The sequence below is a fragment of the Drosophila santomea genome, chromosome X (genome assembly GCF_016746245.2).
Source record: "Drosophila santomea strain STO CAGO 1482 chromosome X, Prin_Dsan_1.1, whole genome shotgun sequence".
Taxonomy (NCBI): Eukaryota; Metazoa; Arthropoda; class Insecta; order Diptera; family Drosophilidae; genus Drosophila; species Drosophila santomea.
Genome location: NC_053021.2, coordinates 21,746,401 through 21,757,995, shown reverse-complemented (window position 1 = coordinate 21,757,995; position 11,595 = coordinate 21,746,401). Strand labels below are relative to the sequence as shown.

Sequence of the window (11,595 nt, the reverse complement as noted above, 5' to 3'; positions counted from 1 at the left end):
GATGCTTGGTGTTCCGGATTCCACTCGAACGTTTGCCCTTTCCTAGTCAGGTTCTGAAGTGCCATGGCCTTTTCTGTAAAGTTGGGTATGAACCGTCTATACTACGACGCTATCCCTAGAAACCTATGAACCTCCTTTGTCGTAGTCGGAGTCGGTATATCCTGGATCGCCGATACCTTCTCTGGGTCTGTTCTAATTCCCCGGTCGCTCACCACGTGCCCGAAGTATTTAAGTTCCTTTTGGAAGAAGTGGCATTTATCCGGGTTGATCAGTAAGTTGGCCCGTTGCAACCTTCTGAACACTTCCTGCAGTTTTTCCAAGTGCTCCTTCTTACTCCGCCCGATCACAACGATATCGTCCAAGTATACGAACGCGAACGGTTCCATTTGGGGTCCGATAATGGTGTCCAGTGTTCTCTGAAATGTAGCCGGTGCTGTGGCTAGCCCAAATGGCATCACCTTCCACTGAAAGAGACCCCGTCCGGGTACCGTAAAGGCGTGCATTGCCGACTGTCCTCTTCCATGGGGATCTGCCAATATCCTGACTTCAGGTCGATCGTGGTAATGAATTTCGCCTCTCTTAGCTGGTCCAGGATATAGTTCATTCTGGGCACTGGATAGGCGTCCTTTTCCGTTCTATCGTTCAACAATCGGTAGTTTATGCACATCCTCTACTCATTGTTCTTCTTCCTCACCAGCACCACCGGTGCACTATACGTACTTCAGTACGGTTCTATCAGCCTTAACGCTAGTAGCTCATCCACCTGGTCGTTGATGATCGCCCGTTGCTTTGGGTTCCTCGGGTAATACCTTTGTTTGATCGGTTTCACGTCCTTTAAGTATATCTTATGTTTTGTAATGTTACTCACACCCTTCATCCCTTCGAATACTTGCCTGTGTGTTTCCAGAAACGCTTGTACTGCTCTATCCGTAGGTTCCTCCACTTCCTCGTCGGTCGGACTGCTCTCCGGGCTTCCCTTGCTCTCCTTGTCGCCCGGTGCCGTTATATCCAGCTCCAGTTCGCCACACCGTAACACACTACCGGCTTCGGCCAGAAAGTCCATCCCGAGAAGTACCCCTCCTGATACGTGTGCCAGTACCATGAATGATATTTGGAAAGATCTCACTCCGGAATTGATTCCGGCTGTAAACTTTACCACCGTGTTCTGCTTTCCTCCATTGGCCAGCGTTTTTTCGCTGAGCAATGCATTTGTCCCGAAGCCGCCATCTTTTTTTTTAAAAACTTCTTTCATGTTTAATTTTCTAACTTCATAAAATTTTACTATTTCGAGTAAATTGCCAAAATATATTAACAAAGAATTTGGAAAACCCAAAAACGTCCTAGCAATCAAAACTGAATCGAAGTTGCCAGAAGCAGTAACGTAGTTTAAGGCATCGTTCGGCGATGAATTCTCCACTTTCCTCATTGATATCAGCTCTATCACGATGTTGTCGCAGAACTAAGGGACCTGCCGCTCCACATCATTGCAGTCTAGGGTGGAGCGATTTAGGGTGGGGCGATTTAGGCCCGGATTCTACGACTCCTCACGTCCTCAGGAGGCCGAAGAACTCAATGAAGGGCTGGCACACTATCAGGAATTGGACATGTTTTTTTGGCATAAATTAATATCTCGCAATCTTATACACACCTTTAAAATTATTTTGGAAAATGACTTCTCGCGGAAGAGAGAGTCGCCTATGGTTGTTAGTGCGCCTGCCTAAATTGATAATTAATAATATTATGTGACGATCTGTCAGTGCTCGGATGGCTCAAGGATGGCCAGGAGTCGTCTCAGATATTTATTTGATTCAGGTGGGGTTGCTGGAAGAGAATCCGACCCGGGTCCCAGAGGATAAGACGAGAGAATGATACAATAATTGGATCTTTATTCGTGAATAAAACAAAGTGTTCACAGTGCTTCAGATGGGCTGCAGTCCTTGTGGCGAGATCGGCGGCTGGTGGGCTCGGGCCGAACTGAATGACTTCTAGAGGGCTGGGGTGCGCCTTATATAGCGGTTTGGCAGCGGATAGTGTGCCCGCATATCCCAACCGATTTAATGCTGTATTAGTGTGGCCGATCTATGTCGGGCCAGTGTGACCCTTCGCGCGTGCTCTTGGCGCGCGCGCGCATTGTGTTTGAATTCGAATGCGCTTTGTGCGTTTTACTTCATTATTTGATTCCATGTTTATATGTTTTAACTAAATATATATATGTCGCAGATTTACTTTTAATTTCAAATATAACGACCGTTTTCTGCTACTTTGTGTTCGCCTCTTTCGTTTTGCATGTTCTTAGAACACGCATTTTCTACTTCGCAACAGCGTGGCAAATAACTGTTTCTGCCGAACGTAGTCTGGTCGCGGGCGTGAGCGAGAGGGAGAGAGATATATTCCCGCTAAGAACGGGACGAGCAAGGAATAGACAAAATTGCCAGTATGTGTGTTGATATTAATGTATGTGGAGTGAAGTAAGTCTCCAAAGTGTGTTGGTATTGCGTGTAGACTCGGGTTCTACGCATTATTGCAACATTTGTTCTTCACATTAAGTTTTTGATCGCCGAAGAAGTTAGACATGCCTCGCTCCCGAATTAAACGCGCGGCCAGAAAACGTTACGCTGACGCGGTGGAAAGCGATGCAGGACACGAAAGTGGTTGCGATTCGACATCAGAAGTGGGATCGCCTACTCCTACTTCCAATAGTGAAAATAATTTACTGACAATTTTGGAGTCGCAAAATCGCCATTTTTCTGAACTGTTAAAACAAGTGCAAAACTCACAAAGAGACCCAAAAAACTCAAGTGCTGTCGTATTGCCAAGGTTTGGTCCCGAACGCTCAGGCTCAGACGCTCAATCCTGGTGCTCAACGGTGGATTATGTATTTTCCGAAAATCAGCTGGACGGCAGCGCTCTTGTGATGACCCTCAGCAAGTCGCTGGAAGGGAGCGCGTCCCATTGGCTATCTCAGACGTGCTTCCCTGGCATAACATGGACTCAGTTCCGAGAATTGTTTTTGCAACATTTTGCGGGAACAGAGACATTAGCTGCAGCGGTTGTGAATCTGCTACAAGGATGCCCTACGGAAGGAGAGTGCCTGTCATTGTACGGAAGCCGAATGGTTACTTCGCTTATGGCCAGGTGGAGGTCGCTGAGTGTGGAACAGATTGCAGTCTCCGTTGCGCTGGCACATGCAGCTGGAATTGACAGGCGTTTGAGGCGTTTAGTTTTTGCCACCAATATCGACACTCGGAGCGAATTGCAACAGGAACTTGAAGCTTATTCGTTTGATGCTGGACCGAGCCAGCATTCCAACAATGCATCGGCGCCGCCAGGAAAACGAGCTAAGCTCTGTTCTCACATCAAGTGTCATAATTGCGGAGGGGCCGGCCACAAAGGGGCGGAGTGTCGCTCAAAACCAGTGGCAGTTTGTACCCAGCAACCCGGCCAACAGCGCCCTGGTTACATGGGAGGAAGAGATCGGTCTTCTGTGACCTGCTACAAGTGCGGAAAAGATGGACACGTTTCTACTGTGTGTCCTGATCGTCAGGAGCGTTCGTCATCTAACGGAACCCATATCGTAAAGGAGGTCAGCATCTGTACTGTCCTTGAGCCCGTTGGAACTGTATCGCAATCTGGTGAGTCGTTCCAATTCTGCTTCGATTCCGGAGCTGAGTGCTCACTCATCAAAGAGGCCGCCTCGCAGAGACTATCCGGAACTGGAATAGGCAGCGTAGTCATTTTAAAGGGTATTGGTGGTAATACTGTTTGTAGCACTTTACAGATACTGGCAAATGTTATGATTAGTGAACGTTCATTTGAAATATTGTTTCATGTAGTGTTGAATGATTACATCAAGTATGACGCTCTGATTGGTCGAGATGTTCTGAGCCAGGGAATCGGCGTGACAATTACATCAAAGGCCCTTACTATGTTTAACGAAAAATCTATATTACCCATTGAAGTTTCTGAATGCAATCCTGACTTGGCTAATGTTGACACCGACGTGCATGGATCTGATAGAGACCAGTTGTTGTCAATTTTGCAAGAGTATTCGGGTTCATTTATTGGTGGAATTCCACAAAGCCGTGTGTCTACAGGACAGCTAGAAATTCGCTTGATCGACCAAAATAAGACGGTTCAAAGACGCCCGTATAGGTTGAGTGTAGACGAAAAGGCAAAGGTTCGGCATCTAATTCAACAGCTGTTAGAATCAAACATTATAAGACCTGGTTATTCCCCCTTTGCGAGCCCTATGTTGCTTGTTCGAAAGAAGAATGGTACAGACCGCCTCTGTGTGGATTATAGGGAGCTTAATGCAAATGCAGTCTCGGAGAAGTATCCATTGCCGCTTATTTCAGATCAGATCGCTGGGCTGAGTGGTGCCAGGTTTTTCAGTTGTATAGACATGGCAGGCGGGTTTCACCAGATCCCAATTCACCCGAATTCAATTGAGCGGACGGCGTTCGTTACCCCAGAAGGCCAATTCGAATATTTAGCTATGCCATTCGGACTCAAAAATGCCCCTGCTGTGTTCCAGGGAGCCATTAATCGTGCCTTGGGTGATCTTACCCACTCATACGCAATTGTCTACATGGATGACGTAATGATGGTTGCACATACAAAGGAGGAGGCGCTTGATGGGCTACGAGTAGTATTGCAAACACTCACTCAAGCAGGATTTTCTTTTAATATTGAAAAATGCTCGTTTCTTGAGTCTTGTGTAGAGTATTTGGGTTTTGAAGTTAGAGAAGGTGAGATTCGACCAAACCCTAGAAAAATTCAAGCCCTTGTTGGTCTGCCACTTCCGCGGTCCATCACTCAGTTGAGACAATTTATCGGACTCGCCTCGTATTTTCGCCAATTTGTACCAAAGTTTTCACAACTGCTCAAACCTCTTTACGCTTTAACTTCGGGGAGCAAACCATTTGTGTGGGAATTGGAGCATGAGCGGGTCCGGCAACGGGTAATATCTGTTTTAGCTAATGAACCTGTTCTCACTATATTTGACCCACAATTTGATATCGAGCTTCACACGGATGCTGGTGCCGATGGCTGTGGCGCTGTTTTGTTGCACCGAATTGAAAAGAAGCCTCGAGTTATCGAATGTTTTAGCAAGATGACGTCATCAGCAGAATCGCGTTACCATTCATACGAACTGGAGACTCTTGCCGTATGCAACTCCATAAAGCACTTCCGTCATTGCTTGCATGGCCGTTGTTTTGTTGTGTTCACCGACTGCAATTCGCTTAAGGCCTCTCGTACAAAGATAGAGTTGGCTTCCAGGGTTCATAGGTGGTGGTCGTACATGCAATGTTTTGATTTTTGATATAGAGTGTGGACCTGGACAGCGTATGGCCCATGTTGACTTTCTGTCCCGGAGTCCGGTTCCAGAGGGTGTTAGGAATTCGGCAGGTATAGTGGAAAAGCATATCAATCTGACAGAAGTGTCTGATGGTTGGTTGTTGGCCGAACAGCAAAGAGACGAAGAAACCGCTCTTATTGTGTCTAAATTGCGTAATGATGAATTGCCCGGAGATTTGGCTAAAAGCTGCGAACTGCGGTCTGGGACTCTGTATAGGAAAATCCAAAGAAACGGAAAGTCTCGTTGTTTGCCTATAATCCCAAAGCCATTTAGGTGGTCTGCTGTCAACAATGTCCACGAGTCGATCATGCACCTTGGTTGGGAGAGGACTCTCGAGAAAATGTGCGAGTTTTATTGGTTTGATAGAATGTCCAGATACGTTCGCAAATTTGTGGACAATTGCATTGCTTGCAGGTTGTCAAAGCCCCCGTCTGGCAAAATACAAGCCGAACTGCATCCCATTCCTAAGATTGACATCCCATGGCATACAGTTCATGTCGATATTACCGGGAAGCTTAGCGGCAAAAGTGATCGGAAGGAATGTATAATTGTGCTAATAGACGCATTTACCAAATTCGTCTTCTTATCCCATACCATAAAGCTAGATACTATAAGTTGCATTAAGGCAGTAGGGTCTTTAATATCGTTATTTGGTGTCCCTTCTCGATTGATCGCTGATCAAGGACGTAGTTTTGCTAGTTCAGGGTTTCGTGATTTCTGCTCTGCTCAGAAAATAGAGTTGCGCTTGATCGCCACAGGTGCTAGTCGTGCCAATGGCCAAGTGGAGCGAGTTATGAGTGCTCTCAAATCCATGCTAACTGCGGTTGAAACTGGCCAGGGATCTTGGCAGGATTCCTTATGTGAAATTCAACTGGCTCTTGATAGCACGCCCAATAGAGTGGCCAAAGTTAGCCCGTTGGAAATGCTTATTGGCAGGGAAGCAAGGCCGTTTGGTCTAACACCTATCATAAATAGTGAAAATGCTGTCGATGTGGAAAAAGTTAGAGAAATGGCAAAGCGTGACATGGAAAAGAATGCCAAAATTGATAAGGAGGGATTTGACAGGAATAAAGCTACTGTTGTGAGACACAAGGTTGGTGACCGTGTCCTACTCAGAAATGAAGAGCGGCACCAGACCAAACTAGATCCTAGGTTTGGAGGCCCATTTTTGGTGTCCGAGGTGCTGCCAGGAGATAGATGTAGGCTCGAGGCATTGAACAATAATAGAACTTATAAATATTCTCACGAGTTTTTGCGAGGTATGCCTGAGAAGGGGATTACCACAGAATTGGAAGATGAAGGCGCAGAAAAGGACGCTGTGAATCAAGCCAGTGAGGGCTGTGATGAGGATCAAGCCAGTGAGGGCTGGGACCTTGAAATTGATTAAGATTTTGTAAACCTTCGGATCGATTCGGGAGACGACTTTCTCTTCAGATGGGTGCCCGAGTTAATGTGGTTCGCCATTTGATTGCAGATTAGTTCGAATCCCGGAAGCGATTGTTGGTGCTGGTTATTTGGCTGGCTTATAGACTGCGTCAACCGTGTGCCATGTATGTTGGCCGGTTTGTCGAGTTGTAAGCTGTGCTCTAGGCTAATGAGAGTATAGACTGGCCGGTTTGATGAACCGTGCGCTAGTGGAAGAAAGTAATGTAATGAACTAAGAATGTAAACGCTCTCAGAGAAGCACTATGAATATGGTATGTTCTGAATAAAAGTTGGTGGTAATCCGGATCTCATGGCTTAAAATTAAATGATAAAACTAAGAAATGAAACTTGGAAGAAATGTGTTAAGTTGCTTAAAGAATAAACAGAAAATAATAATGATGTAAATGAATTGAGAAAGGAAAATGCGTTATGAATTATTAACCCACGAGGACGTGTGTGAGGTCAGGAAGGCCGTGTCGCAGATTTACTTTTAATTTCAAATATAACGACCGTTTTCTGCTACTTTGTGTTCGCCTCTTTCGTTTTGCATGTTCTTAGAACACGCATTTTCTACTTCGCAACAGCGTGGCAAATAACTGTTTCTGCCGAACGTAGTCTGGTCGCGGGCGTGAGCGAGAGGGAGAGAGATATATTCCCGCTAAGAACGGGACGAGCAAGGAATAGACAAAATTGCCAGTATGTGTGTTGATATTAATGTATGTGGAGTGAAGTAAGTCTCCAAAGTGTGTTGGTATTGCGTGTAGACTCGGGTTCTACGCATTATTGCAACATTTGTTCTTCACATTAAGTTTTTGATCGCCGAAGAAGTTAGACATGCCTCGCTCCCGAATTAAACGCGCGGCCAGAAAACGTTACGCTGACGCGGTGGAAAGCGATGCAGGACACGAAAGTAGTTGCGATTCGACATATATATTTTCCGTTCAAATATAAAATGGGTTCTATCTAAATATGTTTACTTCATGTTTATCTCTTATGCTACTATGTACTTCATGTTTTTCTCTTATGCTACTATGTGCGCGTTTCGGCGCGTCACAATTATGTGGTCCGAAGTTTCCAATCCACACATCTGTAAAGTTGGAAATTAAACTTAACCCTCTACTGCATGAGCATAGACATATTGAAGAAAAAAAAAATTTTTTTTATGTAATTATTGTTTTATTTAGATGAAAATAACATATATTCCGAAATTTTCTTTTTTGGAGCCATAGTTTGGGGGGAAAATAATGAAGCCATATATGGCTTGCTAAATGGTATTTCAAAGTTTGCCATATATGGTGTGCAATCATGTGAAAGTTGGCAAAACAGTTTCTTTTCTCATTATAACATAAATATGCATTTCTCGCAAAAGGCGAATGATCGGAAGGAACAATCGTTTTGGCAGAGTTGTCTATTTCTTTCCAAGTGGGAAAATGTCCAATTGTGTCCTCTCGAACAGAATTTAAGGGAAAATCCTGGTACCTCATTTGCTTGCTGGTAGAAGGAGTACCTTCCCTGCTTGTAGTCGGCGATGCAGTTGGAGTCATCCCAGGATGCCCGCGCTCATTTATTTTTCCTGCCTTGCCCAAGTGCTCAGTTGTATAAAGCTTGAAGTCGAACAGTGGCATATATTGATCTGACTTACGACGGTATAAAATCCACGAATTAACCACGCACATATCAATCAATCAATGAAAAATATTTTTTATACCATTTTCTTGAACGCAATTAAATTCTATAAAGTCCCAGTAAAGAATTAAGTAAATCAACGCCACCCATATGGCGATTGTAAACATAAACTGCCTTAGGAGACTCGATTTCTATATATTTTTTGTCTTTCTTACTGTATCGGTTTTTTGGTGATTGCTTCCCACATAAGTAGAAATAATGTTGACTACTTTATTGTCAAACCAAGAGACGTTGCATATACAGCCATATATGGCGTCAGCAGTTTTTGCAAAAAATAGTACTTATAATGCTTACCGAATAGTAAAATTATATTAATTATTCAAGAGAACTTTATATTATAAAATTAGTCCGATTAGGCCGATTAGTCTCCTATCAGGACTCTCAAAAATATTCGAAAGAGTACTACTGAAGAGATTGGTCAGGATTGATTCATTTAAAAAAGCAATTCCACTGCACCAATTTGGGTTTAGGAAGGAGCATGGTGCCGAGCAACAAATAGCGAGAGTAACACAATTTATCCTCGAGGCCTACGAGAGAAAAGAATACTGCTCTGCGGTATTTCTTGGCATTACGAAAGCGTTTGCAGGGTGTGGCATGAGGGGCTGCTACTGAAACTAGCGAGGATCCTGCCCTTCAACCTCTATACCATCTTAGAAAGCTATTTAACAAATTGAACGTTCGAAGTTAAGGACCAAGCAGGAGAGCTTTCGAGAATAGGCCAAATAGGCGCTGGCGTGCCTCAAGGAAGTAACCTGGGCCCCTTATTGGACTCCATATTCTCCTCAGACATGCCTATTCCAAAGACACACCGCCCCTCACCAACAGGAGAAATGCTGCTCTCAATCTACGCAGACGACACGATAATCCTAAGCTCGGACAAACTACCAGTCGCAGCCACACGAAACAACGAAAATTACCTCGAATCTTTCTCTGATGTGGGCGGACAAATAGGGCATCTCGGTAAACACTGCTAAAACAGGCCACGTTATATTTACACTAAAAAACGACTTACCTACGAACCTAAAAACTATAAGAATTAAGGCCCAAAAAATAAAGAACCAAAATAAACAATCCTATCTTGGCGTAATCCTCGACAGCAAGTTAACCCTAAGCTCTCACGTTACTAAGCTAGTGAAAAAAAAAGCTACAGCCTACACAAAACTCTCATGGATATTAAGTGAAAGAAGCAAACTTCCTGATAACACAAAGATGCTAATCCTCAAGTCAATTCTGTCACCAATATGGCAGTACGCCATTCCAGCCTCGGGTCCCCTTGTGACGGACACTCAGATAAAACGGGTACAAGTCGAGGAACTGTCCTCATCATTATCACCTTTGCATCACTAACGCTTCCAGAGACACTGATGATTGGATACGAGAGAGTGAATGTACGCCCATATATTCCTCTTCCACTCAGATGCCGAAACTGCCTAAGATTTGGACATCCCAAAACTGCTTGCTCATCAAACAAAATATGCATCAACTGTTCCGCAGAACAACACACAACAACAGCCGAAATATGCACCAAAACTAAATTTTGCGTAAACTGCAAATACGATATCCAAGACAACAAGCACAGCCCATTAGAAAAAACATGCCCAGCATTTATAACATCTATAAAAACCCTCGAAAAAGTCGACCACAAAAAGGCCCTAATGATTTACTACTCACGACATACCCACCAACCTATTCTATACTCAACCATAACAACCGAAAAACCAATAAAAGAAGCCACGCCAATCACCAAACTACCCATTGTCTTACCCAACTCACTTCAGAACGGAAAAAATACTGCCGCTAAAGCCCCATCTAGAAACACAACAACATATGATGACCTCGACACACTCATGGACACCACCCCGATCACTGCATCTACATCAACACTGAACTCCTCCATACAAGAAGACCTAAAACTTAGAATCTACACCAACAAAAAAAAAAACTCTTGCCAAACCCCTTAAATCTAAAGAAAAAACTGAACAAAAACAAAAAAAAACAAAATAATAGCAACAAAAACCCACTTCTTAACAGCGACAGTATCTAATACAAACAAAAACAAGAGAGAACGCTATAGTCGAGTTCCCCGACTATCTGATACCCGTTACTCAGCTAGTGGAAGGGAGAAGGAGAGTCTTAAACACAATTTTTGGCGGTTTGTAGGCGTTATAGTGGGCGTGGCAGAACGTTTTTTGGCAAATCGATAGAAATTTACAAGACCAATATAAAAATGAAAAAATATCAAAACATTTTTCAAAAGTGTGGGCGTAGCAGCTTTGGGCGGTTTGAGGGCGTTAGAGTGGGCGTGGCAAAAAGTTTTTTTGGTAAATCGATAGAAAATTACAAGACTAATACAAAAATGAAAAAATTTCAAAACATTTTTCAAAAGTGTGGGCGTGGCAGTTTTGGGCGGTTTGTGGGCGTTAGAGTGGGCGTGGCAACATGAATCGACAAACTTGCGCTGCTTCTATGTCTCTGGAGTCTGTGTGTTTAATCTCAACTTTCTAGCTTTTGTAGTTCCTGAGATCTCGACGTTCATACGGACGGACAGACGGACAGACGGACGGACAGACGGACATGGCCAGATCGACTCGGCTATTGATCCTGATCAAGAATATATATACTTTATATGGTCGGAAACGCTTCCTTCTGCCTCTTACATACTTTTCAGCGAATCTAGTATACCCTTTTACTCTACGAGTAACGGGTATAATAAAATAAATACAAAAAAAATATAATGCATTTATTCATAAATAAACCCGCCAGTGTTACTGTTTAGTTTGATTTATTGGTTAATTTCAGACACTTAATATTAATTAGTTCGACACCGATGCGTACGTTTTCTTGCAGATCAAAAATGTGACTAAATTAAGCTTTGGCTGTACTCACGCCATACGATTAAAGTAGCATAAGACGGAAACAAGTTACAGTTAGAAGGGAGTTAGAAGTTTGGAAAAGTACTGGGCAAGCTCGCGGACAATTAAAGCGGTGCGATGCTTACATTGATTCCGCTGATAAGCTCCGCTCAAGCTGCAGACAAATGATAATGTAAACAAAGATAAAGGGTGACTTGTTCGCGCATACAGGGTGTCTCGTTCCCAAACATACCGGCCCCCCTGAACGGTTGT

General features: G+C 43.8%; 1 protein-coding gene across 1 annotated transcript; it reads left to right on the top strand.

Moving 5' to 3' along the window:
• Positions 1–2,572: 2,572 nt before the first annotated feature.
• LOC122756547 lies at positions 2,573–6,746 on the top strand. Its single transcript, XM_044006634.1, has 4 exons — positions 2,573–3,752; positions 3,834–5,167; positions 6,090–6,558; positions 6,619–6,746. Exons 1-4 carry the CDS (start codon positions 2,573–2,575, stop codon positions 6,744–6,746), a joined length of 3,111 nt encoding a protein of 1,036 aa, XP_043862569.1.
• Positions 6,747–11,595: the final 4,849 nt, after the last annotated feature.

Excerpts from the sequence above, each read along its gene's own strand:
- LOC122756547 (XM_044006634.1), top strand. The coding sequence starts at position 2,573 with ATGCCTCGCTCCCGAATTAAACGCGCGGCCAGAAAACGTTACGCTGAC. Across the intron at positions 3,753-3,833 it reads CATTTTAAAGGGTATTGGTG|TGTTGAATGATTACATCAAG; the intron begins GTAATACTGTTT and ends TGTTTCATGTAG. Across the intron at positions 5,168-6,089 it reads ACGAACTGGAGACTCTTGCC|AAAATAGAGTTGCGCTTGAT; the intron begins GTATGCAACTCC and ends TGCTCTGCTCAG.